The sequence below is a fragment of the Schizosaccharomyces octosporus genome (genome assembly GCF_000150505.1).
Source record: "Schizosaccharomyces octosporus yFS286 unplaced genomic scaffold supercont6.3, whole genome shotgun sequence".
NCBI classification, from domain to species: domain Eukaryota; kingdom Fungi; phylum Ascomycota; class Schizosaccharomycetes; order Schizosaccharomycetales; family Schizosaccharomycetaceae; genus Schizosaccharomyces; species Schizosaccharomyces octosporus.
The window spans coordinates 2,654,281-2,681,599 of record NW_013185621.1 but is presented as its reverse complement, the minus strand read 5'-3'; the positions used below and the strand labels follow the sequence as shown (position 1 = coordinate 2,681,599).

Here is a 27,319-nt window from a genome sequence, read left to right as displayed (position 1 = left end):
CAAATTTCGCGCTTGTCGACACAGACAAAGCTGAATTTACGATACAGATATTTGGTCTCCTTTTTGTGTTTCATGAAGAATGGAGGCATTTTTTTAGGAGATCTTTTTAGTGTACTCTTGGAATGCTCTTGCATCGAATTCATTGTCAAGTAAAGTTCTTCCACACAATCCATTATTGACCAGTGATGATCGCTTTTTACCTCACAATTCTATGATTATTTATCATAGTGAATACCCATCTGACTATGCAGCTGTGATTTCTTTTCTTTATACTTGACTTGGAAATAACCTGGAAGAAACAAATCCCTTCAACATGAGTTTGGTTGCATCATATTTTATCTGTTATCTCTTAGAAAATAAAACACTTATGTTTTATGATACATGTTTTGTTGCTTATCCAACGCGACTTTGCAATACTGGGCATTAGTCAAACCAGAACATGTTCAATGTTTGCTTCAATTCATATTTTCTTTCTCTGTGAAGCGCGATAGCTATATTCAGTTCATGATTTCATTAATTTTTCTATTTAGTATCTCTTAATAGTGTCTGAGGCATTTACCTTGTGATGTTGTATACACATACTCTCATTGAAGAAAACTCGTCAGCATGTTCAAACAGGAACAAAAGAAGTTTCTACATACAGAAGGAAGCTATGCATTGATAGAATCTATTTCTACAGGAGGAAGGGAAAAACAAACACGCTAGTTGTTTAGTTCCTATAAGAGTGCAACTCGATAAACCGGTCAACTACAATTTGGAAAAGCAACACTTTTCCAAAGAGAAAAGTACATATAGATTGAAATAGTTTATAGAGGTACTTTGCTTATATTTATAAAGCTACAGAAGCCATAAAAAGAAAATTTTACACATTCATTGTGTTAATGTAAATAAACATTCTTAAAGTTGTTGTAGACGAATTCAACGCCCTCTAAAATGGAATGATTTGGAACCTTGGGTAACATTGTTATTTCTGCTACTTGTTTGTATAACCGCTCGATATGAACTTATCCTTCCACCAACACCAAGACAAAATTCAATTCTCTCGGAATTAGCATTTCTGAAACCATCTTTTGTTGATTAAAAGATATTAGTTTTATTATATTTTGGTTTTTGTTTTTGTTAGAGGATTTCCATATCATTATGAGCAACCAAGCACCTGTGAATACGAACGAACCTCTTCATCCCATCGTACAAACGTCATTATTTGATGTTGGTGCTAGAGTGTAAGTAAAACCAATTGTCTGGTCGTTTTTTTGCTTATTATTAAGACGATCCATGGCATTCATAGTGTTGTTATGATTTTATGTGCAGAATGCTAACCAGTCCTAGTCGTAAAGGTAAGACTTCATCACCGATATTTCCAAGAGATGTAGCAGATAAAATGAAGGTCTATTGATATTTATTAGGTCATCATTTATACTGTCATTATCGTTACGGAAGAGCATTGATGGTTTCGCATTAGCTCTTGGATATATTAGTAGAAGCATCTAACTAACGATTGTATAGCTGTTCAAACTGGTTACAAATTTGACCAACATTTATTCCCTTCATACCACCAAGACAAGACTGATCAAACTGAACTTCCTCAGCAAAAGCATGATCCCTCTTTACGCTTGACGGATTTAAAGAGCGAATTGGCCGCAGACTCTATCTTTTGGGACACCGCTACTACGGATCAAATTGCTCAGCAATTTGCAAACCATAGTTTCTTGGAATCACGTTAAATTATGTAAGTGATCTTCCAATCCCAAGATGTTTGAAAATGATCACTTCTTTTCAGTTCTTTTGAGACGTGTACATTTTCGGTGTGTGCATCCCTTTCTTTTGTATTCTTTTTTTTTCATTATTTTTTTAGCATGCTTTTCTATGAACTGTTTATTGCTTTATTTATATCTCGCTTTTTTTCTTGTATGTTGATTGCAAAAGAAAAAGAACATGAATTCTTATCTTTATTGTTTGGCTTAGGTATTACTCAAACTTTTTATAAATGAAATCAACTATTTGCAGAAACATTAAACGCATGAAGCTAATGTTATTAAATCCAAGAAAAAAGATGCATAATCAAAAAAAAATCCACCCGAAAACCAAAATAACCTCTTTAATTAGAAAGTTAGTTTATAAATGTAAAACTATTTCCATCATTAAACCTGTCTTTAAAGCCCAGAATCTATGTATACAATGCAAAAAGTAAACTCCAACATTTAAGGAGCCATGCTTTTTGGAAGACGAAGAGTTCCGCCAACGAATTTTCCCGGTAAAGAAAATGTTCCCGGGACAAATCCCTTCTTTTGCTTCTTTGGTTGCTTTGCCTTTTTCGCCAGCACAGTACCGCTTTCACGAGCCTCCTTTTGGATAATCCCGTCAATATGCTTCCTTTTTTGGGCCATTCCCTTTCTAGCAATCATTGGCATTTTTTGTTCTTTCTCCTTTCCTCCCAATTCCTTGATGTGTTGTTGGATGGCTTTCTGTCGGACCTTTCCTTGTGCTACAAGATTTGTTTCTCCAGTGCGTGAAGAGACCTCATGAAGCAAATGAGATTCCCGAAGAAGCTTTTGAAGCTCTACATCATTCTTTAAATTCTCAGCTTCGTTGTCAGGGGTCTCGTCTTCTTCACCATCTCGAGAAGACTTTCTCCTGCGAAGCTCATTTCTCCTTTTTAATTTCAAATCCTCTTCCGTCTCCAGTTTTGGCATTTTCTTCAAAAACGAATTCTTTCCGGGTGCCCTTAAAACAATGGGCTTTTCCTTTTCTTGATGAGATACTCTAACGATGGAAGATGAAGAAGGCGTCCATTCCGTTTCTTGTTCTTCTTCCTCTTCTCCTGAGGAATCTTTCTCTGATTCATCTAAGCTTTCGTTTCCACTTTCTTCTTCGTTTTCGTTAACAGACTCTTCATTGGAACTTTGAGTTTGGACAGGCAAAATCCCTTCCACATTACCAAATTGCGCTTCAAAATGCTTTTGCAACTTCAATAAAGCATCTTTCTCTTCCATATTTCTTTTATTATGTACAATCCAACTCAATTCTTCCCGTCGATGAAGGAAGGTGAACTTGGCAAAGGGCAAATATAACTTCTTCTGTCACTGCCTCCACAGTCGATTTAATAAGACTTATATTCGAAAAAGCAAGCCATTTTAACAACAAAATACAGTTTCGTTTTGTATAAATTTGGTAAAAGAAATATAAAATATGTCACAGCATACATTGTTTCGTCCTTGCATCGATATTCACAAAGGTCAAGTAAAACAAATCGTTGGTGGAACTCTTGGGGACAATGCTAGTTTGCAAACGAATTACGTCTCTTTGAAATCAAGCGATTACTATGCTCAGCTCTACAAGGAAAACCATTTACTGGGAGGCCATGTTATTATGTTGGGTCCCAACTGTGAAGAAACTGCTAAAACTGCTCTCCATGCTTGGCCAGGTAAGTTGTGAATAAAAACAAAAGAAACCTATACTGTACGAATTATTTATGAAACTGACTGATTGCGTCTAGGCTATTTACAAATTGGCGGTGGAATCAATAATACGAATGCGAAGTATTGGTTAGAACAAGGAGCTTCCAAGGTAAGTACATTTGCAAAATAATATTTAAACAGAACCATAAATCTTATTAGAATTATAATAAGTCAGAATCCTGGGTCATAGCATTTGAAATGACTGAAAGACAGGTGTTTCTTAAGAAGTTATCATCAGGAGAACCAAATTAAATATTTAACGAAAGATTAAGTGAATTTTTAATAAATACTGATCATTATACTAGGTAATCGTCACATCTTGGTTATTCCCAAATGGTCAATTTGATTTGGAGAGATTGAAAACCATTTCGGATCTAGTTGGCAAAGATCGTCTTGTTGTTGACGTTAGGTAAGAATGAGTCATAGGCATGATGGATTGTAGTTCGGAAAACGGGATTTGAAGTTATTAACGGCATATGCTTCTAGTTGTCGTAGAAGGGAAAATGGATGGTTTGCAGCAATCAACAAATGGCAAACGGTAACAGAATTTGAGATATCCAAAGACAATTTAGATTTGTTGTCTAATTATTGTACTGAATTTTTGATCCACGCAGCCGATGTGGAGGGATTATGCCGGGGAATTGACGAGGAACTCGTGAAGAAACTTGGCGAATGGGTGACGATTCCTACCACTTATGCGGGTGGTGGAAGAAATATAGAAGATTTGGAATTAGTAAACACGTTAAGTCATGGAAAAGTAGACTTGACAATAGGTAGTGCATTAGACATATTTGGTGGAAGCTTGGGATTCGCTCGAGTCGTCGCTTGGAACCGACAATTTGCTCCATTGTCTCTCTAAAATAAGACATTTTTCTTTAAGATCACTAGAATCGATAGTTCTTTCAGCAAGAGTTGTTTCAGCACTCTTCTCGCTATCCAGCTTGAACTGGGCATGACGACCCAAGCTAGTGTTTTTGATGTAGGGGCAACGAACGACCAAGCTCCACAAGAAGATGGCAACATTATCTGTCCATTTGCCGCTTGTGATGAAGAAGATCGACATGATGATGAGAACAGTGGGGGGAATCCAATTGTTCAAGAAAATAGAAGTTGCTGGGAAGAAGTATACGGGAACTCGGTGCCAAATGGACATTAAATAATGATTAACAGCCATAAAATTATGTCCTTTACAGTTCACAACGAGAAGGTAAATGGTTAGGGGAAGGTAACCAAGGAAGAAAACGGCATCCAAAAGAAGAAGACGCAGAAAGCGTTTAGAAGTAAGTTGGGAGTCACGTTGGAAGAACTGTTGGAGTTCTTTTTGACGGTGCCAGTAGTAGTAGAGGATTCTAGAGACGAAGAACAAACCACCAAGAGAGAGTAGACAAGGAGGAAGATAGAAGATTATCAAGGTGTAAACGGTTTGGTAAAAGGCAGGCATACAACCATTCATACAGATAACAACATAACGGTTACTTTCCATGGGAATCATAAGGAGCATAGTAACAATGGGATATGCAAGGGACAATAAGATCTGGAAGATCCAATCTTGGAATGGTTTCAAAGGACGATCACTGCGAATGACTTTGTCGAGATAGAGTACCAGAGTAAAAGCTGCTGCTGGGATACCAATGCTTGAACAAGTAATAATTCGGGAAGTGATGTCGCAAAAACCATAGCCGAGCCATTTTGGTTCTGAAGTCTGATGCCAGATGGCAGATTGTACTGCATAGATCAGTGTGCAGATACAAACCCAAAACAACAAGAGCAAGCAGGGAAGATTACGTGCACGCATTTGCATGTAGAAGACCTGTGCTGAGAGCACGAGACTGAGGTAAGCATATACCTGGTAAAATATTGCGATGGGAAGCATAATTAACAAAAAAAAAAAAAAAAAAAACTGGAGAATGCGCCCAAAGAGAGAGACAATAAGTGAAATGAAAAGGAAAAACGAAAGTGAAAGTGAAAATGAAATTAAAGATTCAAGAGTTCCTGTAATATATCAAAAGAACCGAACCAAATGTGTCACAAATCCAAGAAAATGCGATCCTACAAAACCAAAGGAAAGCGAAACAATAATAATAAGAAGAAGAATGGGTAAAAAGAGTAACGTAAACAAAATTGATCAAAAAGGTAAAAGAAAGAAAAGCAATCTATTAAGCAGAGAGATCTAGGAACCAAAATTAAAATCTGAAAATCCTCTCAAAAAAATGATATTCCTATCCTGTTGTGTATAGAACTTGGAATTCACAACACGAAATCCTTCCAAACAAAAGCTGTTACAGGTATAGAATCGACGATCTTGTTTATTCCTTCTACTTGTCCTGCTATACAGCATTTATATAGTGAAAATTGACTGCCATCATAAATCGCCATTTTCATAGATCTCTATACAAAGCATAGAAAGCCTTTTTGAACTGTTCGATTAGATCTTCGTTTGTCACAAGTTTAATTGCTTATCGTATTTAACCTTTCAGAACAATTGAAAGAAGAAATTATCTCTGGCCAATGAAACATTCCAAATTTAGGCTAAATTATAACCGATATTAACGAAAAAGCGCCTTTGCTTACTGTTTGGGATGCTTATGCTTTGCAACAACAAAGAGTAAAAGGACATGAAAGAAGACTTCAGAAAACAAAGAAATTGCTTTGAAAGAAATTGTCGCTCCATGAAAACAAAACACAACGTCAGATGGACGTCTGTCTTCTTTTAGAGCGGTTTCATTTTACCTGGTATATGCTTGTTGAAGTGAAGGCCACCACCTTGGATGGATGTGTATGGTATGGTATGGTATGGTGTAGAAGATGAGTTGAGTGTGAACACTGGTTTATTAGTATCAAGTCTGTAGAAGTGTATAACTTTTTCTAAAAAAAAAAAAAAAAAAAATGTTTCAATTTTTCATTATTTTGGAAAGAAAATGAATAGTCAACATGATTGATCTTAGTGAATGAATGAACTGAATCAAATCAATATAGTAAAAGTAAAAACGAAATGTTCGTTGTAACATGGAGTTGTTCTTGAGAAAAATTACAATCATCTACAAGATAGGTTCAAGTCCTAACCAGACAGCTCTTACTACTAAATACTTACTTTACTGTTCAATACTACCGTTCGATACGATTGACTAACCAGCGGAAAAAGAAAAAAAACAGAAAACCTTTCAAAAACTTACTCCAAAATAGTATACCATAAACATCATTATGTACCTGCTGATACAGCAGTTGATTCATATTCACACGATTTCCAAATCATTCCACGTCGGAACATGTTTCAAAGAGTGATTCTTCTTTACCAACAGTTGATATCATTCATTCACAAGAGTCAAACCAATACCATTCGTTCGTAACATGAGAAAAGATCCTGCATCAAATCAACTTTCCACCAACTTTTGACGAATTTTCAAACACAAAAAGACGGAAAGAAGAATCACAACCTTTTGAAGAGATGCAAGAGAGGGAGGGGGGAGACTTTTTTTTTTTTTTTTTTTTTTTCGTTCAAGATAACAACTTTCCCTATTCACTTTTTTTCTTTTTATATCAACCCACTTTCTTTTGCTAAAGAATAAAAGTATGAATCTTTCTTCTCAAGAAGGTCCTTTGTAGGACCAAACTCGACTACTCTTCCGTGATCCAATACAAGAATTCGATCGGAATCCATCACAGTGTTGATACGATGAGCAATCGTCAAGATTGTACGATCATTGAATTTGTCCCGAATTGTACGCTGAACAATGGCATCCGTTTCAACGTCGACGGCAGCCGTCGCTTCATCTAGTAATAACACACGTGTTGGAGTCAGTAATGCACGAGTCAAACACATCAATTGACGTTGACCAGATGAAAGGTTTGCACCTCCTTCTGTAATCGCAGAGTTCAACCCATTTTCTAAACTTGTCACGTATCCCTTCAATGATGCGGATTCTAATGCTTCCCAAATTTCGGCATCACTGTGTATATATTTGGGATCTAGGTTCTCTCGAAGGGTACCCTCAAATGCTTGGTTTTCCTGGGGAATAATGGCTAGTCGAGATCTCAAATCCTCTAAGCCGATTGTAGATGTATTCACATCATCCAAAACAATTTTTCCTGTCGTAGGTTCAACCATCCGGAATAGAGCAAGAGTCAACGTGGACTTACCAGCCCCTGTTCGTCCAACAATTCCAATTTTTTCACGTGGTTTCACATCAACGTTGATATCGTCCAACACCAATGGCAAATTGGGACGGTAACGAACACTATAGTGATCAAACTTGACAGCTCCTTGATAAGGCCATTCATCAGAAGGACGATGATCAGGTATGACGGCTGGTGCCTCACTCTCAAGTGCCATGTATTCTAACATTCTTTCCACCGACACGATATTGGTCTCAACATCAACCGATTGACGGACAACAAACGTCAAACTTTGAGTAATTAACACGGCGTAAGACAACGAAAGACCAACAAGACCGGAATTCGGGTTTCCTCGAATAGCCGAAAGAATACCCAAAAATGCAGCACTAAAAACAACAGTAGCACCGATTACCTCAACTCGAATACCTTGCCAACGATTGGAACAAAAGTACAAGAACCAGAATCGATGGTTTGTGTCGATTCGAATGTCGTTTTCTGATACAAATGTATCCATCATATTATAGGCACGAATAGTAGAAAGACCGCCCAAAGATTCCTGGAAGTGTGCATATAAAGGGCTACGCGTAACGCTATCCAATCTCTTAAGCTCTCTCGATGTACGAGTGTAGTAGACCTGACTGTAACGATACAGAAAGAACAGAGGGATGATCAAAATCAAAAACGGAGGAGCAGAGTAACAAATGACACCCACCACAAAAACAATCTGGAAAAGGTTACGGAAGAAAGACATGAGCACTCGGGAAATTACCTCGTCCACGCGAAATACATCACTTGAAAATCGGTTCAATATCCGGCCAGTTGGTGTAGTCTCAAAAAAGCTCATAGGAGCACGTAGAACAGAGCGTATCATCGCATCATGAAGTGCTTTACAGGCACGTATGGCGCAATGAACAGTTATTACCAAACTACTATAGGAAACCAAGCCACATGACAATAAACCAAAGAGCACATATACAAGCAAATAGTAGTATGCCCTAGGGTTGTACCCAGCATTGGTATTAACCTCACTCCAATGCTTGAGCCACACATTCGTTCCAACATTCATACCGATACCACCAATAATGCAAAAGAAATACAAAGCAATGAACCAAAACGAACAAGCTTTGAAATAAGTCCAGTATACCTGCCATTTCACTTGACCTTTTTGAGATGTTTCAACTGTTTGCTTGGTAACTTTACCGAGATCATCATCAGTAAGCTTCTCACGAAGACGACCGCTCTTCTTCAGAACTGCCTTTGGATAGTTACTAACAATGCTCGATGAGCGGCTCAGGCTCTTCACATCAGTAGAGTAACCGCTCCCAGATGGTGTCAAAGAAAGAGAAGATTTGCTTTCACTAAGATTGGCACTGTCAGTCATGCTATGATCCGAAAGTAGCTGGAAAAGTTGAGCGTCAGGGGATGTTGATAATTGAGCAAAACTACCCGACTCCACAATTTTACCACGGCGTAACATATAAATAGCAGAAGCTTCCTTAAGAACAGTCAAAGAATTAGTAGCCAAAATTACACAACGCGACTTAAGCAAACCATGAGAGCCTAAAAGATTACGAATTAAATCTTTGTTAACATGCTGGTCTACGGCTGATAAAACATCGTCCAAAAGATACATGTCTGCTCTCGAATAGACAGCACGAGCTAAAGAAATACGAGCCTTTTGTCCACCAGAAAGAGAGATACCTTTTTCACCCACTTCAGTCTGATCACCATCGGCAAAAATTTCAAAATCACGTACTAAACAACAGGCATGGACGGTTTTTTCGTAAAAATCTGCGTCAAATTCAAGCCCAAATAGAATATTCTCCTGAATGGTTGCATTCAATATCCATGGTTGCTGTGCAGCATAAGCTACACTACCGCAGCGAAAAACAGAGCCATTGAGCTTATACATGTTTCCTAAACAAGCTTCCAATAAAGATGACTTTCCCATTCCAACACGGCCAACTATACAGGTCAATTCACCTTTTCTCGCTTGTAAATTAATATTTTGGAGAACTGCATCAACCTTCTTGCCGTCGCGTTCTTCCCAAGAGAAAGTACCATCTCTAATCTCTAAAGCAATACTTCCGGGTTCTTCAACAGCAGGATAAACCTGAACAGCATCAGGATCTAATTCGGAAGAAACCAAAAAGCTGAAAATACGAGAAACTGCAACAGTAGCCTCCAAGATGGAACTAACAATAACCGGCAACATGGTCAAGGGGAATTGCAAGAGGTTGAAGAGCGTCAACGCAGAAAAAACAACATCAACAGTCAAAGTTCGAGATTCTCCGTAAAGAATAACAAACGTTGCGAAAGTAGCGGAAGAAACAAGGTTGGGAGCAAAAAGCCAAGTAAAGTTACCTATAGTATTGATGTATCCTATTTTCTTAAGCATACGAAGCTCCTTGCTATTACGTAAATTGAAAAGCTTTTGTATGAATATATTTTCCCAAGCATAAAGCTTGATGCTTCGAATGTTGTTGATAATTTCGGTCATCAATCTAGAACGAGCATCCTTGTTGTGCATTTGAATGTTTTGAAAACGCTTGAAGATATTAGCGATGAAAACATTACAGGGAAGTAAGAGAACCGTTACAGCAACACCAGAAAGTGCACTAAGACCGAGTAAACGGTACAAGCTTCCCAAAGCCAGAACGATTTGAAAAGGTCCCGAAACAGTAATAAATAAAAACATAGTAAGGTCGCTAACTTTCTGAGTATCAACAGACATGTAGTTAACGATGTCACCGACAGACCGGCTCTGGCGAGCAGCACTAGAAAGACGGAGAGCTTTGCGATAAATGGTCGTAATCAGCTCAGATCTCCAACGCATGCCAAGAACCATAGCCATTTGCAAATACTGCTGAAGCAATATTGTTTGACAAAGAGATGTAAAGAACATCGCCATCGCAAGTAGGAGACCTTCGGCGACAGGCTGGGGATGTGAAGATTTATAAGAACTGACAAACAAGATGATTCTCTGAATCAAATTAGGTTGAACAAAAGCCAAAATATCTTGAGCAAATTTAAAACAAACAAGTTTGGCAATTAACTTCCAGTGAGTTAGAAATAGAACCTTCCATAAAACAGAGGATTTCTTTTTCTTACTGGAATGATGGATCCAATTGGATTCAAAAGTCGAAACCAAATCTTTAGACCGTTCGCCATGGGGAAGTGACCAAACATTGGACTCGGAAAGATAATTGCGATAGCCGTATTTCATGAGAGGACTTAACCATGAAAAGAATAACTTTGAAAAGATATTGGCATAAGTAAGCTCTGATGGAGCTAAACCGGTTTCCTCAAGTTCGTGAGCATCCTCAGGATACCAAACACGATTAGAAGGAGGCACGTATATTTCCACGAGTATAGCAAGCAACGAAAGAACAAAAGTTGTTGCTGCCAAAAACGTGGAGATATAGGAGAAACTAAAGTTAATCTTCAACAAAAGGACAGTGAGAGAAGAAATGCATTTAAAAGCATAAAACAGTAAAAGTGAAGCCATAGGAACTCGCAAGGTTGATTGTTCCGTAAGATGTAAAAAGAGAGCAAACAGAAACGTAGTAGTGGAATGAGCATTCCAAGAGTAATGTTTTGTTTTAGCAGCATCATACAAATGGCACCAAATAAGTGCTAAAATAATGGCTACTTTAAGCCTGATAGTCCAAAATCGATTAAAGCGAACGTTAAGTGGACGCTTCCGAACATCTATAGTATACTGAATGGACCCACATAGAATTAAAAATAAATTAGGAGCGTTCCATAACAACATCAAAAAGATATATGCCTTGTCATTTTGGATAATCGACTTCTCTGACAGGAGTGGACTTATGCCTGCTTTCGGTCTCATTTTTACCAACCCTTTTTAAATCTGGCCGGTATAAAATAAAAGCAGTTCGTCTACAACCTCCTAAAGAAAAAAGGGTTTGCTGCGAATCTGTTTGGTTAAGGCGACGTTCAATTCAAGCACATCAAACCTTTCTTCAGCTACGAATTGAAGTAGCAATTTTATCTGATTACCCCCACCAAGCACCTAATTACATTTTTGTTACCTATATTTGTCTTACTTGTTACCTTTTTTAACATAAGCAAAAAAGCAAAAAACATGTTTGAGCATATCTTCTATTTTATTCTTTCTATCAAAGATTCCAATTTAGGAATTTAAAAGCATGATACTCATAGTATATATAAGGAATTACTGATTTATTACATTTCAGTGAATATGAATCCTTTCTTATAGTTATAAATTTACTGTTGTATCAGATAGCTCTTGTAGCTCAGTGGTAGAGCGCTTGCCTAGTAAGCAAGAGGCCCAGTGTTCGAGTCACTGCTGGAGCATGATTTTTGTTCATCGTGTTGCGAAACTAAAAATCGGTTTTTATAGTACTTGGAAATTAACCCAAGTTATATATGTGAAACAGATCCTGGGACTAACTGATTATGGATGGTCGTGGCCAGAATCGTTTTCTGATGGAAAAAAAAAGTTGAACAAAAATAAGTCTCTCCTTACGCTGCTTTACTCTTGGTTGGATACAAAAAAAATGAGAAGTATAGCTTTATACGAATTTATATGACTTCAAAAAGGCTGTGAGAATTATATATTTGATGAAGGTAAAGGGCCAAGTGACACTAGTTTATCAATGACAGCTTAGATGCATTTTCCAGTACTGAAAAATTTTTACGAATAATCGTTTTTATTGAGCAATTCGTTTATGGAATTGGTTCTTCTCTGTCTGTCACTTGTTGAACACCAGAGTTGATATGGGAGGTCAAATTATTTATTGGTTAAGGATGTAATAACTCTTGTAAAAAAAGTGAGTATCCGGGTATATTAAACATTCTTGTCAAGGTTGAAAATGTGATTTCAGAGCCTGAAGGAAGTCAGCATAAACGCGGAAACCCCTGGCCTACGACTGAAAATGGTCCGAAAGACCTTTATACAAAGTTTTATATTTGTCTTTTAATGTCTTTGTATCTATATTAGTTACAACAGGTCTTTGATCACTGCTAGCCTATTGCTTTGCTATTATCCAAGAAGGAAGCATGGATTTCCCTCCATCTTCAATCCATTACGATGGACACTCTTTCTCGGCTCATTTTACACTTGATATGAAATCTTAAAAGTAGTTGAAGAGTGTCGGCAGAAGCTAAGGCAGAGAGGTTATTATATCTACTGCGAACCAGACGTAGGTTAGATCTTCATCATTCTTTTCATAAATTGTGTGCTTTGAAACATTCGAGAAGGGTGTATTCTACTTTAATATGGTGGCAGTCAATTGCCTAAAAATTACCTGGTTTTGTCAAACCCCGAGGGCATTCCGCATGTTGAAATACCATCCTGTCTATCTATCCCATGAATAAAAATAAATATTTATATAGTTTTCTTTATGAACTATTTAGTTTGCGGAAACACAGACGATTCGTGAATGATACAACTTACATAAGCCAGGAGTTTAACAAATGAATTCGAGGCTTTTATCCGATGTTATATTCATTATCTTTCTTTTCTTTTGAAGGATTGCTCTTTATGAATTGCAGCTATTTTCATTTTTGGTCTGTTGATTTATCAACGTGAAGGCCTTAATTATCGTTTTCGTCCTTGCTCCCTATAAAAGGCTAAAAACATTCTTTTCTTTCTTCATTAAACTAAAAATATTAGTTCAATGAATTATATACAATATGAGTGTTCGATGTCCTAATGCTTTATAAATCCGTTTGTCGCTATAGCATAAACCAGAACGATATATGGATTTGCATATGTGGCTATCATCTACAGCAATCCTTGAAGCTGTACGTTGGTTTCTTCTTTATTCAGCCCATATTGATCATGAAAATAACCATGAAACCCCATAGACGTTTTCTTTGAAAGAGGTCTGTTTAGAAGATTACTTCGGATAGTTCCGTTCTTGCCGAAAATCGCTAATCCATCATGCAGAGTAGCTTATCTTTTTTTATTTTCTACAAAAAAGAATCCTTTACAATGTTAGTGGAAATGTTGTCCCTCAAATATACATTCGCAGAATTCATATCAACGACGTGCTAGTTAAATTAATATTTGTTTTACAATTCCTACTGAAAATATTTATACTCTTTATTTTACTCTCTATGCTATCAATTTCCAGTATTTGCTACTTACTATAATGCTACCGTATATGACCTCAGTAGCTGATCTTTCGCCATTACCAAAACCATTCTTTCTCTGTAAGAAACCTGAAAGTAGTGGTGAATTTTATAGATATTTTATAACTTGTTGTTTGTTAATTGCTAAAATTTGCGTATCCGTTCGCTGCTTCTTTACTTAATTGATTATAACAGCATTCTTAAAAACTTGAATCCAGAAGGACTTACTTGGTACGTTCTGTTAAATAAAGTAATAGTTTCAATTAAAGAACTCTTACATAAAAAGATACTTGGCTGAAGTGAGGGTATCCTGACCCAGATAGCAAGTTTGACGCGAACGCCTATTTGACAGTGGTTTTTCCTACACCGTTTACAGTAGACAGTTCTTGTCCTATCTGAAGATCCTTTGCTCTTATTGAAAATATTTTTAGTAAAAACCTTTTCCTAACAATTACTTAGACACATTTCAAAACAGACGTTCTTGGATCTTGTGTTCCCAACCTACTTTGGCCTAAATAGGCTTGTTAGTTTAATTACTATTTCTCTCTTTTTCATACTTGTTATAGTCTACTCTGATGGATTCAAACGAGAAAATAGAAACATTGAAGTCTATGGGTATCTCGGAACCCGATGCTAGGGAAGCATTAACAAGGTGCAACAATGATGTTGAAGCAGCTGCCGAATATATTTTTGGCGGACATTTAGAGAAAAATCGCCTGGTCCCTGTTGCCTCTAATATCTCTCTGGAGTCCTCTCTTCCAAGCTACAATGATTCGTTCTTTCTTCCTTCTCCCCATAAGCGTAAGAGGCTTTTCGAAAACATTGGATCAGTTTTAAAACCGAGTCCTTTGTTCCCTTCTATTGCTCCTTTTTTGGTAGCTTTGAACGAAATTCCACTCGCCAGGAACGTACTTATCCAGTCTCTTAATGAGAGTGGGTCTCTCGTTGATTCTGAACCTTATCTTACACCTTCACATCAGCAGGATCAACTGCACCCCTCTTCTTCATCTGTTTCTCGTTTTAGCCAACATTCCTATCACCGCTTTGGTTCTCCTGCTTGGTGGTTTGGGGAGGAACCATGTGTTCCTCCTTCAAAAGATGCCCGTTCAATCCTGCATTTGCAAACCGCTAGAGCCTTAGAATTTCTTAGATCTTCTCATCGTTTATATCTTGATTCCACTCATATAACTTCTTCTTTTTCTCAGTTATTGTCTGAAGAGGGACTTCGCAATCAGTCTTTGTCGGACTGCGACGTGCTCAACTCCTTCGTGTCAAGATTCTTCAGCCATCCGAATCGAAAGTACGAAGAAACCTTTGCATCTGCCATAGTAAAAGGTATTAATGAGGAAAAGAGCAGTCACTTGTTTTCATTCAAACCCAGTTCATCACCAGATCTTCGGTTGAGTATAGAGTCATGTTTGGATCTTATGTTGCACCCTTCTTCTATACCCACAAAAGATTGGGCATGGCTAAGCAGACCAGCCAAAGTGTTTTGCTGCTCTGTTCCAGGAAGTCGAACATCTGGTGTTCCTCGGATCCTACTGACTACGAAAATTAATTTAAGTAAATGCATTTATGAAAATAAGCAAGCAGTGTTACATCGATATCAACTTGAAACAGATTACAAAACAATATTGAAGGAATGGGAAGATTTATATAATACGCTTACAGGGAGGAAAATAATAAAGTATGACATTACAGAGCTTTTGAATGATGGTCATATCCTTTTGAAAGACAGAAACTCGGCATTAGCAAGTCATTTGGACGTGATCAGGGAGACGACAAAGAATAAATTGAATACTCTAGTCGAAAATACGAATGCAGTACAGCATAAACTCGCTTCATTATATAATGATTTGAAGAATCCATGCATTCGCCGCTTAAGAGCTGTTATTTTGGAACCCTCAATATTGTATATTTGCTTAGACCAGAATAATACAAAGGAGAACAGTGATGTGCCGCGAATAAGCCCTACCATGGATTCTCGCCAATGGTACTTGGTGAACTTTACATCTGCTGCCATTATAACTGATGAGATCTTACCATGTGCAGTAAAGCCAGTAACATTCGATGAAGTGGTACTCAATTTTGAGAATCACGTCTCTTATCATTCTCGATTTTTGATCTATGTTGCTGATGAACCACCAACAGATTCCCATGCTTCGTCAATACCGAATACGATTAAGCACTTTATTCAAGAAGACAATGAATATTTCGATGATGAGCTTTCGGGTCGTGCTTTTTGTGATAGTACTAGCACCCGAAGCTCGAGAAGCAATGATAGCGGTGACGATACGTCCGATTTTGATCCAGAAGATCATGGATTACAGTTACATATTCCACGTATAAATACAAATGTACGAGGACATCAATCAAGGAACAGTGCTTGTGAGTTCCCTGAGAGTATGCACGTGGAGCATAGTAAAGAAGAGTTATGAGTTCGTTGATTTAATATTTATGTATGTATTCATGTTGATATTCGAGAAAGTGGGAGTACATTAGATGACATTCTTTTCATAACAGTTGTGACGTCTTGTCAAAGATGTTTCATAGAAAAATGATGGATTTACGAATTGCTTTGATGATTATAAAAAGGAAAAAAAATTAAAGTGAAATATTGATTGCAATTGTAGGGAAGGAAAAATGCACTTAAATAGTATGCGTCTCCCAAATGAGGAGTACTTTTCAGAGGTCTAAGGTGATACAAGTGTATTGCATTCAAACACTTTGAATAAATAAGATGTACGTCTTCTGAAGGCAAGCAAGAACCACAAAAACTTGTAAGTTTGTATTATACATGTATCAGCGGTGGACGATATTGAGGATCGCCCGAAAAAAAGCCATAAATAAATATTATAAGTCATGAAACAAGCAATCGTAAATTCGAGATTATATTTGAAGCGTCCACAAAATAAATAAAATGCATGAAGCCATGGAATTTACTCATTATCCCTAGCCTCCAACAGTGTCTGCATTAGGGATCTTAAACCGGGCATGTTTCTTGTATGGTATTTTTGCTTGTGAGCTTGCAATTTTGCTGTACAAGGACTCATAAGACTGTCGGTAGGACTAGACACTGTTGCCTTGTTCTTTTCCCGAAGAAAACGAGGTTCTAATAATTGTTTATGCAGACTTTTATTCCCTTGATGAAGTGGTTGTACCGAAATTTCAGGCGATCCTTTCTTTTGCATACGTTCAGCGTAAGCCATTTCAACAACCTTTTTCAATTGAGCTTTGTAGGTGAGAAGACGGTTCTTTCAGAGTTTTTAAATTTCTTGTTTGTTTACGTTTTTTTGCTATGGGTTACTACGGCAACCATGAAAAAGTAAACAAACAAGAAATTACTAAAATCCGTAGAGTACCTACCTTTGTTTATATTTTATTATAGCATTATTATAAAGAAAGAGTAAAAGTACCTTGTATCCATAGTCATACTAAGCTAAGCAAAGAGTATGTGAATGCCAATATCCATAGGACATTTATTTTTTATTAACATATTATATATATCTACATTTTAAACAACATGTTTAGGAACAACCGAAAAATCCTTATTTACCCAATAATATCATTAAACAGACATGCCAAAAAAAACCAAAAAATTAAAAAGCTGAATCCTAACACTGATTTAAAAATCATCTAACACCCTACCACTACGTTGCTTTGTGCGCTTGTTTTTCTTGTTGTGCTTTTTGGAAGAAGCAGCCAGGACAGCGTCGGGAGATACTCCTATTTCCAAAGAACTAATTTGACGAGCTTTGCGACGTGACAATGGTTTTCCTTGAGCGTTCATTGGATATTTTGGAGTGCCATCATCGTTCAAACGACGTTGAAAAGCCTGAGTCGTGTTTCTCCCTTTGTATTCAGGGCCTTGAATGTTAGAAGCAGCAGTTCCACGCACGAATGAGCGAACATGAGGATTTTCTGAAAAATATTCCTTGTCAATTTCTTCACTTTCACGAAGAGCCAACTTATCTGCAAGGCTAGCATTTTGAAGCTTTCGGTTAACGTCTTCATCAACCGAAGAAAGATAATGGAGATGATGTTCTCTGTTGAATTGCATATCGGAGTCAGGATAGTTAGGTGGTGGGTGAACATAGATTAATTTACCGTTCACGTAATCCTTAAGCAAGATCCTTGCTGCTCTCGAGTCATCAGGCGTACCATGGTGTGCTCTCATATAACCACGAGATCTAGCATATGGGAACAACACCTCTTCAGCTGAAGGTACACCGGATCCACCCTCTTCTTTGGGACGGGTGCGGATATTAATGGTATAAATTTTCTCCAGCACTTCTTTGGGAATTCTGTTAGCCAACATGGCGGACGGACCAGTATGCTCACGCATTTGGTCAATAGGTAAAACACCATCCACAACCAAATCTGCTTGTGTAGTAGCAAAAGAGGGGAATACTAAACCTGGGCAATCTAACAAGGTTACCTTGTCAGTCAGATTAATGGTTTGAAAGTGCTTGGTTTTACCGGGTGTAGAAGAGACCGAAACAGTTTTATGGCCAACCAAAGCATTGATAGTGGATGATTTACCAACGTTCGGATAACCAACAAGTCCAAAAGTTAATTTTCCATTGTCCTTCGCATAGTTATTTGCATAAGTTTCAAAAATTCCCAACAGAGTATCCAAAGTAGCAATGCGATGGTCCTCAGTATGGGTTTCAGAAGCCTTTAGACTTTCAGGAACATCATCTACAACTCCTTCAGCTTCTTCCATAATTGATTCGGCAGCAAGACGAGCAGAGAAAAAGAGATAGGAGATATTGTGCTCATTAAAGTAAGCAGCCCAGTACTTTCTTTGTTCAGCAGTGAGCATATCAGCCTTGTTGACCAACAAAAAGTTCTTTTTCTTAGGATCGACCTCCTTAACGTAGTATTCCAAATTTGCGGAACGGAAAAACAAAGGATTTCTAGCATCAACAATCTGAACAACCACATCAGAACGTTCAATGACACGCCATAATTGTCTCCAAATCTGAATGTTACGCTCGAAGGGAGTAACGACGAACCCTTCTACTTCTTGTAATTGAGCCAAGTTACGTCGCCAATCCAACAATGAATCTTTTTCCATTCTATCAAGCTCTTCGGGGGTGGTAGATTCGTTCCAACGAGGACGACGGGGAATCGTAAGACGATCCTTGTTTTGCTCTTGGCGTTTTCTTGAATTCTTGGCTTCTTCCACGGTTGGCAAAAAGGGGTTTTGCTCAGGATTTTGAATTACTTTCACATTTTGCTTTTCGGCCACAAAATCTACTTCTCCCAATTCAGCAGTATTCAAAAACTCATCGAGATTACTTTCTTGAGTTACAGATCGCAAGGCTGGCTTTTTTGCTCTTGGGTCCAAATCCGTAGTATGCTTCAATCCACCTTTTCTGTTCTTACGAGACTTTGCAAAGTCCGCTTGAATGGCTCTTCCGAGGCCAATGGTGTTTTTCGATTTTGGCATCACCTAGCTACGTTAGTTTTCTATACAATTCCAACAGAACGATCAAATCCACTCGATGTGCAGCTAAATTTCAATCTCTCTTCGCAAAATTCATACCATTTTGGACAATTCAAATCAGTTTTTTACAGGAATATGTGTTAAATATCCTTCAAAAACTGCCAGCTATGTCGAATTTTCACGACAAAAGCGACTTTTGCAGTTTGGTAGTTTCACTGTATACCTAAGACCTCCCATTAGGTATTGAGCAATTGCTGAATAACGAAGTGGAAGAACAGTCACGCAGCATAGTGAAGTCCGCTGTGTTTCGATATATCATTTAGCGACTTTAAATTATTATGTTTAAACCTTGCTACCTTGTCTTTATTATAATATTTTGTATTTTTTGTTATAGTAATATTGCATACGTAGCTCATAAATAAATGTCAAAAGAGTATAATGCTTAACAAAGCTAGTTTCTGTATAATTATTTTTAAATAAATAATTTACTTTCTTTTATACATCGAACGGAACTTTGGCATGTTTCACTTTTTTCAGTGCTTACACGCAACTTATTAATGATTATTTCGCAAGTGCATCCACTACCGAATAAAGAAAACTACGTTAGACTCCATATTTTTATATCTTGAATAAAATAGGTTTGGAGCTTCATGACTTGCATTAATAATCTGAAAGAGGGAATTTATTGATTTTTCATTTTAATTACTTATTTATTTATTAACAAAGAAACCAATCATTCGTTAATCCAGTTAGCGATGAAATTCGACTACCTTAAATCAAGATTGGTTAGTACTCATTTTGGACGCGTGGAGAAGTGTACTTTTGCAAAAACCCTGTATTTTGCAAATTTTACAACGTTGACACCTTCAGTTTCGTGTTTAAATAAGAATTGAAGGCTAGATTGTTAGAACTTTGGATTGTGGTAGAAAAGAATGGTAAGGAATGGAAGAGATTGGTTGTTAGCCATATATATATGTTTGAAGAAAAATTTGGTTTTAAGCAAGATCTGTCAAGCTATTAATGGAAATAAAACAACAATTATTCAATGATGGGTTTACAAGGAATATGTACTAACCTGTTCACGTTATAGGGTCGCAAAAAATTTGTGGATAAAAGCAAGGCTCAGACCTTTCACTTGGTCCATCGTTCTCAAAGAGATCCAGAATATTATAATGAGGAAGCAACAGAACGTGTGTTGGTGCCTTCAGATGCGCTAAAGAAGACTGGACGCCAGTTGAATCGTCAAGATTTGGATGCAGAATACGGTGGCGCTGTACGTTCAAACGAAGGAGAGGCAGCTGCTTATGGTATTTTCTTTGATGATACAGAGTATGATTACATGCAACATTTGCGTGGTATGGGAAATGAAAATGCAACATGGGTTGCAGCACCAGCTGCGAAGGGAAGTGGCCAAAAGAAAAAGGATGAAGTTGTCATTAAAGAGGAAGAACCTTCCTTTTTACCTGAAGAAGTACTCCCTTCCAAAGAAGAAATTAAAGCAAGCTATCAAAACCAGCAAAGTGTACCGGATGCTATTGCAGGATTTCAGCCAGATATGGACCCACGCTTGCGGGAAGTGCTGGAGTTGTTGGAGCATTCCGATATGGAAAATGAAGAAGAAACCGATGGTGAGGTAAATTTGGATGATGAGTTTAACAACTTAATCACTAGTGGAAAGGTTGATGAGGACGAATTTTATCAACAGCCACCAGAAAAGGAAGAGGAGCATGAGTACGACGAACAAGCTGCTCTCGCAGCCGGAAAGTCCGAATGGGAAGTTGAATTTGAAAAGTTTAAGCTTGAGCAAAAGAAACAACCGCAAGCAGCTAGTAGTGATGGTACTTTCTCAGATGAGGACGAAGAGGAAGAACGGGATGAAGTTCCCGAGCTTGTTTCTACTCAAAAGTCCAAGCCAAGAAGAAAGGCCAAGACGGCACAATCTTCCGGCTCCATGTCAAGTTCTGCTTTGTTCCGCAATGAAGGGTTGTCTTTCTTGGATGACCGTTTCGACAAAATTGAAGAAGAGTATGTGCCAATGCAGCACGAGAGCGAGCTCCTTGATCCTGAACAAAAAGATGTAAATGACTTGATAAACGACAACCAATTCAATAATGTTTTGGATGACTTTTTGTTGTCTTATGGTTCCAACATGGGCCGAAAGAAGGCCCCATCACGCATGTCGAAATCGAAAAAGAAGGCGTCTTTGGATGAACTTGATAATGTTCGTCGACAATTGAGTCGCGCTCGCATCTAAAAAGAGGTTGACGTTCTTTTTTTTTTTTTATTTTAGGGTATTTGTGGTTTTACTTTTTTTTTGGATGTAATAATATAGAAAACTAATTTATGGGAAGCTAATTTTCATACTGTTTCCAAGTGTATTCATTTTAAAAGGAAAACTTTTGAATTTTCGTATAAGTAACGTGTAATAGCAGGGCCTTTTCTGCTCCTAGCTTAAATGTTTAATCACTTTGTTCCTTTAAAGGTTTGTTTTCTTGCTAGAAAGTGCATGCTTGATTGAATGTACCAAAATTTCAAAAGTTCAAAAAAGTTAGTCCCACCGGGGATCGAACCCGGGACCTTCTGCGTGTGAAGCAGAAATCATACCACTAGAACATGGAACTGAACTTGACTACTTCGTCAATTTAGGTCTTATATACTATAATAAACTGGTTCAGGTAAATTCGTAAAATTTTGACAGGAATGTAACGTATGTGTTTCGGTGCATATCAAAAGAGTTTAATGTAGGAAAAGTATAAAAAGAATATTGGGCTCCTGCAGAGGGAGCTGTGTGTTGCAAAAAAGTAGGAAGCTGAAGGTCGTACTGGGAGTCGAACCCAGATCTCGAGAATCAAAATCTCATGTGCTAGCCGCTACACCATACAACCATTGCTGATTAGCTGTGTAGGAGTTGACTACTAGATGTACAGATTTACTAATAACTTTTAAAAGGACATTAGAGCTATTTTGCCTTCTCACTGAGGACTTTAAGAACCAATTTAACGGATGCGACTTTATGAGGTTCCAATGTTCTTACACACTAAGGAATCTTCATAGCTTCTCAGCCTTTCGCTACTCCTAAGCGCAGCAATCTACAGTTTTTGCTATACCCAAGACAATCAACTCCCTATTTGCTACAAAATACTACTATATTCGACACTGGATTCAATCATGAAAAACAATTTATTGAGAAGTTAAAAGACAACACCATTCTGTTCTTCACCGTATTGTTAAGCAAAAGACACAGAGCGTTTATTCTTTTGACATCACGGAGTCAGCAGAGCGATCCGATTATTTACTAGACAACCAGTTAGTTACTAAATCCAATTTTGAAATATCTAGATTAAAAAAATACTTACGATCTAGCTCTCATTTTTCTTCTTCTACGTTTCAGGCGTCTCACGCGTTTCTTTCTCCACTTATCACGCATGTTGGTGGTGGTGAAACAATTAGCACATTGTTTATTCTAATATATGATACTGTGACTGTTTTTTTGGTGCAACTTTCTTGTGATATGTATTCGTGTTATACTGCGATAATGAATTTAATGATGTAAGTTTTTAATCGTTAAAAAGACATTGTTCTTTGGTTTTCGAAATTCAAAATGCAGAGGCGCTCTCAAATAGTACGATGAGTACTGTAGCAATACTGAATGAGGAAAAAATATAACAAAAAAAAACAGTATTATCAATATTAATATACAGAATCTACCAAGTTTGAACGCTTCTCGTCAACCTCATAGCTAGAAATCCACGAAATATACGTATACCAAAAAGACCATATCTATACGCAAGGGCTTGCCCAAGCGGATTCTTAAAACTCCCAAGATCCCACACAAACAAACAAAAAAAAACAAGTCAATGTTGGAAGCTTGGTTAAGACTGGTAGTAATTTAGCCAACATACATGGCCATCATTTTAGAATCCATTTATCTTTAAAGGATTTTTTTTACGAACTAATCACTTAGATTCGTTTTTTTTCCACTGTACAGAAACCATATTCTCCTCTTGTTCGCTTTTTCGCAGTGGCAAGGGGAATCAGAGAAATGTTGTCTTAAAGCAAAACTTCTCTATGATGATCCCGTAATTAAAGAAAATTTGTATTTATTGTAAGGAAGACAACCATTGAAATCACAGTTAAGCAGCAATGATGACAGGAGCAGATGGATTTTCATCTTCTTCTACTTCAAGAAAGTCGTCTTCATCGTAAATAACGCGAACAATCAAGCTACAGCTAGGACAACGAGCGACATCTTCTCCCGAACGAAGATCATCCTATTCATTAGTTCGTTAATTTTATTTTGTTATTTTTTTTTTACACTGTATAGAAAGACTTACCAAACTGATTTCGAAGCGATCTCCACAAGGACAAGGAAATGTATACAAATTGAAATCAGCGTCTATTTTGTTAGCCAAGATCCGTCAATTGCATTTTTTATTCTATGTACTTACCAAAAGTAAAGTCTTCTAACTCAATTTCGTCGTAAAATGACATTTTCTCGCCCTCCTTGTAGATGTTGGTAGATGGAACGTTCAACTCATCCCAGAGGCAAAACATATCCATCCGCTATCTTCCGGCGGCATGAGGATTAAAGGTTTAATTAAAACTAAGAACATTTTTAATATAATACCCTGTTACGTATAGAGTTTTTGTCATCAAAAACGTTGCTTTTTTTGCGAATGTCTTGATCGAAACATTCTCTACTGCTTTATGCCCGCTGAACTTCGATCCATAAATCTTTTCTTTATATTTATATCTGATTTCTTGATTAACACCGAAAAGGAATGCAATGCCAAGACTCCAACAGTCTAAATGAAGAGAGACCCTTTTCCTCGAAACCAAGAATTGATTGGGAAAGCATCATTGCTGATGACAACTCTTCATCAGAAAATGAAAGTTTAGCAGAAATTCACCCAAATGTTGTTAATGGTTTTAAAGGCGAAGAGGACGACGAAATTGATGAAGAAGTACCTTTAATAAAGCTTCAGAAACATAACGTCCTAGAACAAGAAGAGAGTAATGTTCATTTTCCAAAAACGAACAGGAAGCGCCCTCGAAGCAGAAGTTCTTCAGAACCCAAGGAAAAGGATATTTATACGCCATTGGAACGACAATATATCGAGTTGAGAAAGAAATATAAAAACTGTATCTTGGCTATCGAAGTAGGTTACAAATATCGCTTTTTCGATGAAGATGCAAAAATTGTGTCAAAGACTCTTGGCATTGGTTGCTATTATGAACATAATTTTCTTAATGCCAGTATCCCTTCTTACCGTATAGATTTTCATTTGGAGCGTTTAATAAATGCTGGCCTTAAAGTTGCCGTAGCCAAGCAGACGGAAACAGCGGTATTCAAATCGACTGGTAATACTCGAAATACACTTTTTCAGCGTGATGTAGTTGGCATGTATACTAAAGGCACCCTTATTCGTGAAAGTACTTCTCGGTATGATCATCGACTAAACGGCTCTCTTCAAGAATCCCAGCAAATCCTATGCATTTCCGAAAGCTCCATTTCTAAGAAAATTCCCTCAGGAAAGGTCCAAATAGGCTTTCTATGTACTCAACTGTCGTCTGGAACTTTCATATACGACCAATTTGAAGATGACATATTAAGAAGCAACTTACAAACAAGGCTTTCACATCTTCAACCATGCGAGATCATCTTTTCCGACCAACTTTCTTCAGAGTCTATTGCTTTGCTAAATCATTATATCACTACAGAGCAATTAATCGGGAGAAAGGTTTGCATTCAATATGTCGACCAGCATACCCCAAAATTATCTCTAGAAAATGTGTGCAATTTTTTTTCATCAAATTTTTACGATTATGAACAAGTCATCGTGGATTTACATTTAGAAAGGATAAAGTCTTTGCCAACGTTGTCTATGGTTTGTTTAGAAATGACAATCTCCTATTTGACCGAGTTCTCTTTGGAAAAAATATTAACAATGTCTGATTTTTATCAACCGTTCAGTCACTTTTCTTCGATGATTTTGAGTAAGCAAACCCTAGACGGTTTGGAAGTTTTTGCAAATCAAACTGATCACTCTTCAACTGGAAGCTTGTTTTGGGTATTAGATCACACATACACCAGATTTGGACAGCGTTTGCTACAACAGTGGATCAAAGCTCCATTGCTATCTGAAAATGAAATCACCAATAGACTTGATGCTGTTGAAGAACTCTCTTCTGGATTCAATGAGAATACACAGTTTTTACGCAAACTTTTACACCGATTGCCTGATTTAGAGAAAGGTCTTGCAAGAATATACTATCAAAGGGTACGTTTTATATTGTAATATTGTTTATTTATTAATTATTTTAGTGTACACCTTCAGAATTACTTTACATATTGAAAGGGTTTTACAGAGTGTCTACTGCATTTCCGTCTGATCCTAACGATTCTTTTCAATCCTTTTTGTTGCGCTCTCTGATAAAGCAGCTGCCGTCAATATTGTCTCCTATTGACCATTTTTTGTCTTTATTTAATCATGAGAAAGCCGCGGAAAACAATAAGTTAGAAATGTTTCAGAATGTTGATGACTTTGATTCCATTGGAGACTCTTCTTCTGAAGATTCTCAGTCCATCTTCAAAATTCGTGAACACAAGATGGGTATAGTGATGGTTGAGACAGAACTAAGTGTTCACCTGCAGGAACTCCGGAATTACCTCAACTATCAAGAACTAGGTTATACAACTTGGGGAAACATAAAGTTTTGTATTGAGCTATCTAGAGGCTGTAAAAACATACCAGAAGACTGGGTAAGGATAAGCGCTACTAGAAGCTTAATTCGCTATCACACACCAAAAGTACAAGCTCTTATGCTTGAGTTGGCTCAACATAAGGAAGCTTTAGCTATATCATGTGAAGAAATCTATATATCTTTTTTGAAGAAGATATCTGGGTATTATAATGAATTAAGAAGGGTTACTGTAGCGGTTGCCTCACTGGATTGCTTACATTCTTTTGCTTGTGTCTCTTCACAAACTGGTTATGTTCGACCCCAGTTGACAACCAACGATCTCTACGTGGAAGAAAGTAGACACCCTATGATTGAGTTATTGACCGATGAACCATATGTACCAAATGATATTAGTCTCAATGCTGAAGGTATACAAACATTGCTTATTACTGGACCAAATATGGGAGGTAAGACCTCGGTAGTGAAGCAGCTTGCTTTGACGTCCTTGATGGCACAATGCGGATGCTTTGTCCCTGCTAAGAGTGCCCGTTTACCTTTATTTGATTCTATTCTTGTAAGATTAGGATCTACCGATAATATAGTTTTAAATATGTCAACTTTCATGGTCGAAATGTATGAGACAAATGAAATTTTAAACAAAGCTACGGATAAATCTCTCGTGATCTTTGACGAGCTTGGAAGAGGAACGAGCACTATTGATGGAGAAGCAATTTCCTATGCAGTATTATATTATTTGATTTATTACGTACGTCCATACCTGCTATTTGTCACTCATTATCCTGGCCTGAGTGTTTTGGAAAAGCAGTTTAAGCAGCGACTTCGTAGTTATCACATGGGTTATGTGAAATTAGGAGGAAGCGATCAAAATTCTCAAAGTATATCGTTTCTGTATAAGCTAGTCCCCGGTATTGCTTCCAGAAGCTATGGATTGAATGTTGCTAGAATGGCAGGAATACCAATTTCCATTATTTATCGAGCAGAAGAAATGAGTGAAGAACATGAAAGAGATCAATGGCGCCTCAGGAAAACCCGCACATTACTAAAATTAAAAAAAATTATCCAAAATGCGAAGCTGTCAGAATCGACTTTTGAAGAATTGATATCCTGTTTTTCAGCTTTGGAAACCAATGAGTTTATTGAAATGGCTGAAGGCTTTTGATCGTTCTACTGTTAGGTTCTTCAGTAAACTGGATGAGTTACATGTTGTTAATGTCTGTACTTAATATGGGTATCTTTTTTGGGGAGTGTTTAAGGATTAAAAGAAGACAATATATTTATTTAATTTTGCTGACTGCTTTACCAAAGCAGTAATTTATGGCATGCATTACATACTGCACTTTTAATGAATAGTCGCCTTTCCATTCAAATCTCTTAGTATGAAACAATAATAGCGAATATCTAGTATTTCTTTTCTCATTCTATATACTTACTAAATGTCTGTTCATCGTACCAATTGAAAGTCAATTTG

The 27,319-nt window shown here is 37.3% G+C and overlaps 12 protein-coding genes and 3 non-coding genes across 15 annotated transcripts; 6 read left to right on the top strand and 9 right to left on the bottom strand.

Annotated features, from left to right (window-relative positions):
* The first annotated feature begins 1,008 nt into the window (after positions 1-1,008).
* On the top strand, positions 1,009-2,027 carry SOCG_01752 (uncharacterized protein). The gene is made up of 3 exons (XM_013164705.1): positions 1,009-1,223; positions 1,330-1,337; positions 1,507-2,027. The coding sequence occupies exons 1-3, from the start codon at positions 1,141-1,143 to the stop codon at positions 1,722-1,724; spliced, it is 309 nt and encodes a 102-aa protein (XP_013020159.1). The 5' UTR covers positions 1,009-1,140; the 3' UTR covers positions 1,725-2,027.
* Positions 2,028-2,201: 174 nt separating this feature from the next.
* SOCG_01751 (rRNA processing protein Faf1) lies at positions 2,202-2,993 on the bottom strand (the record flags this gene model as incomplete). Its single annotated transcript, XM_013164704.1, has 1 exon — positions 2,202-2,993. One exon carries the CDS (start codon positions 2,991-2,993, stop codon positions 2,202-2,204), a length of 792 nt encoding a protein of 263 aa, XP_013020158.1.
* Positions 2,994-3,040: 47 nt separating this feature from the next.
* Positions 3,041-4,317, top strand: SOCG_01750 (1-(5-phosphoribosyl)-5-[(5-phosphoribosylamino) methylideneamino]imidazole-4-carboxamide isomerase; the record flags this gene model as incomplete). Its single annotated transcript, XM_013164703.1, has 4 exons — positions 3,041-3,424; positions 3,497-3,567; positions 3,764-3,867; positions 3,945-4,317. The coding sequence occupies exons 1-4, from the start codon at positions 3,190-3,192 to the stop codon at positions 4,315-4,317; spliced, it is 783 nt and encodes a 260-aa protein (XP_013020157.1). The 5' UTR covers positions 3,041-3,189.
* On the bottom strand, positions 4,240-5,331 carry SOCG_01749 (pheromone M-factor receptor Map3; the record flags this gene model as incomplete). The annotated part of the gene is made up of 1 exon (XM_013164702.1): positions 4,240-5,331. The coding sequence occupies one exon, from the start codon at positions 5,329-5,331 to the stop codon at positions 4,240-4,242; it is 1,092 nt and encodes a 363-aa protein (XP_013020156.1).
* A 1,232-nt stretch (positions 5,332-6,563) lies between these two features.
* On the bottom strand, positions 6,564-11,534 carry SOCG_01748 (glutathione S-conjugate-exporting ATPase Abc2). Its single transcript, XM_013164701.1, has one exon. It carries the CDS (start codon positions 11,422-11,424, stop codon positions 6,991-6,993), a length of 4,434 nt encoding a protein of 1,477 aa, XP_013020155.1. The 5' UTR covers positions 11,425-11,534; the 3' UTR covers positions 6,564-6,990.
* Positions 11,535-11,840: 306 nt separating this feature from the next.
* On the top strand, positions 11,841-11,912 carry SOCG_16429. The gene has a single exon. It is a non-coding gene; the product is annotated as a tRNA-Thr (tRNA).
* A 1,743-nt stretch (positions 11,913-13,655) lies between these two features.
* Positions 13,656-16,427, top strand: SOCG_01747 (UBA domain-containing protein Ucp6). Its single transcript, XM_013164700.1, has 2 exons — positions 13,656-13,925; positions 14,154-16,427. Exon 2 carries the CDS (start codon positions 14,270-14,272, stop codon positions 16,130-16,132), a length of 1,863 nt encoding a protein of 620 aa, XP_013020154.1. The 5' UTR covers positions 13,656-13,925; positions 14,154-14,269; the 3' UTR covers positions 16,133-16,427.
* Positions 16,428-16,633: 206 nt separating this feature from the next.
* Positions 16,634-16,903, bottom strand: SOCG_01746 (Spo12 family protein; the record flags this gene model as incomplete). The annotated part of the gene is made up of 1 exon (XM_013164699.1): positions 16,634-16,903. One exon carries the CDS (start codon positions 16,901-16,903, stop codon positions 16,634-16,636), a length of 270 nt encoding a protein of 89 aa, XP_013020153.1.
* A 245-nt stretch (positions 16,904-17,148) lies between these two features.
* SOCG_01745 (GTP binding protein) lies at positions 17,149-19,338 on the bottom strand. Its single transcript, XM_013164698.1, has 2 exons — positions 19,246-19,338; positions 17,149-19,152 (listed from the first exon to the last, which is right to left on the bottom strand). Exons 1-2 carry the CDS (start codon positions 19,246-19,248, stop codon positions 17,320-17,322), a joined length of 1,836 nt encoding a protein of 611 aa, XP_013020152.1. The 5' UTR covers positions 19,249-19,338; the 3' UTR covers positions 17,149-17,319.
* A 600-nt stretch (positions 19,339-19,938) lies between these two features.
* SOCG_01744 (ribosome biogenesis protein Ltv1) lies at positions 19,939-21,540 on the top strand. Its single transcript, XM_013164697.1, has 2 exons — positions 19,939-20,081; positions 20,237-21,540. Exons 1-2 carry the CDS (start codon positions 20,079-20,081, stop codon positions 21,398-21,400), a joined length of 1,167 nt encoding a protein of 388 aa, XP_013020151.1. The 5' UTR covers positions 19,939-20,078; the 3' UTR covers positions 21,401-21,540.
* A 155-nt stretch (positions 21,541-21,695) lies between these two features.
* On the bottom strand, positions 21,696-21,767 carry SOCG_16428. The gene has a single exon. It is a non-coding gene; the product is annotated as a tRNA-Val (tRNA).
* A 192-nt stretch (positions 21,768-21,959) lies between these two features.
* Positions 21,960-22,031, bottom strand: SOCG_16427. Its single transcript has one exon. It is a non-coding gene; the product is annotated as a tRNA-Gln (tRNA).
* A 403-nt stretch (positions 22,032-22,434) lies between these two features.
* SOCG_01743 (60S ribosomal protein L41) lies at positions 22,435-22,573 on the bottom strand (the record flags this gene model as incomplete). Its single annotated transcript, XM_013164696.1, has 2 exons — positions 22,435-22,441; positions 22,503-22,573. 2 exons carry the CDS (start codon positions 22,571-22,573, stop codon positions 22,435-22,437), a joined length of 78 nt encoding a protein of 25 aa, XP_013020150.1.
* Positions 22,574-23,279: 706 nt separating this feature from the next.
* SOCG_01742 (diphthamide biosynthesis protein Dph3) lies at positions 23,280-23,706 on the bottom strand (the record flags this gene model as incomplete). The annotated part of the gene is made up of 3 exons (XM_013164695.1): positions 23,280-23,417; positions 23,481-23,542; positions 23,595-23,706. 3 exons carry the CDS (start codon positions 23,704-23,706, stop codon positions 23,280-23,282), a joined length of 312 nt encoding a protein of 103 aa, XP_013020149.1.
* Positions 23,707-23,927: 221 nt separating this feature from the next.
* On the top strand, positions 23,928-27,010 carry SOCG_01741 (MutS protein 3; the record flags this gene model as incomplete). The annotated part of the gene is made up of 2 exons (XM_013164694.1): positions 23,928-25,427; positions 25,472-27,010. 2 exons carry the CDS (start codon positions 23,928-23,930, stop codon positions 27,008-27,010), a joined length of 3,039 nt encoding a protein of 1,012 aa, XP_013020148.1.
* Positions 27,011-27,319: the final 309 nt, after the last annotated feature.

Bases quoted from the DNA above. Each gene is read 5' to 3' on its own strand.
- SOCG_01752 (XM_013164705.1), top strand. From the start codon at position 1,141: ATGAGCAACCAAGCACCTGTGAATACGAACGAACCTCTTCATCCCATC.
- SOCG_01748 (XM_013164701.1), bottom strand. From the start codon at position 11,424: ATGAGACCGAAAGCAGGCATAAGTCCACTCCTGTCAGAGAAGTCGATT.
- SOCG_01747 (XM_013164700.1), top strand. From the start codon at position 14,270: ATGGATTCAAACGAGAAAATAGAAACATTGAAGTCTATGGGTATCTCG.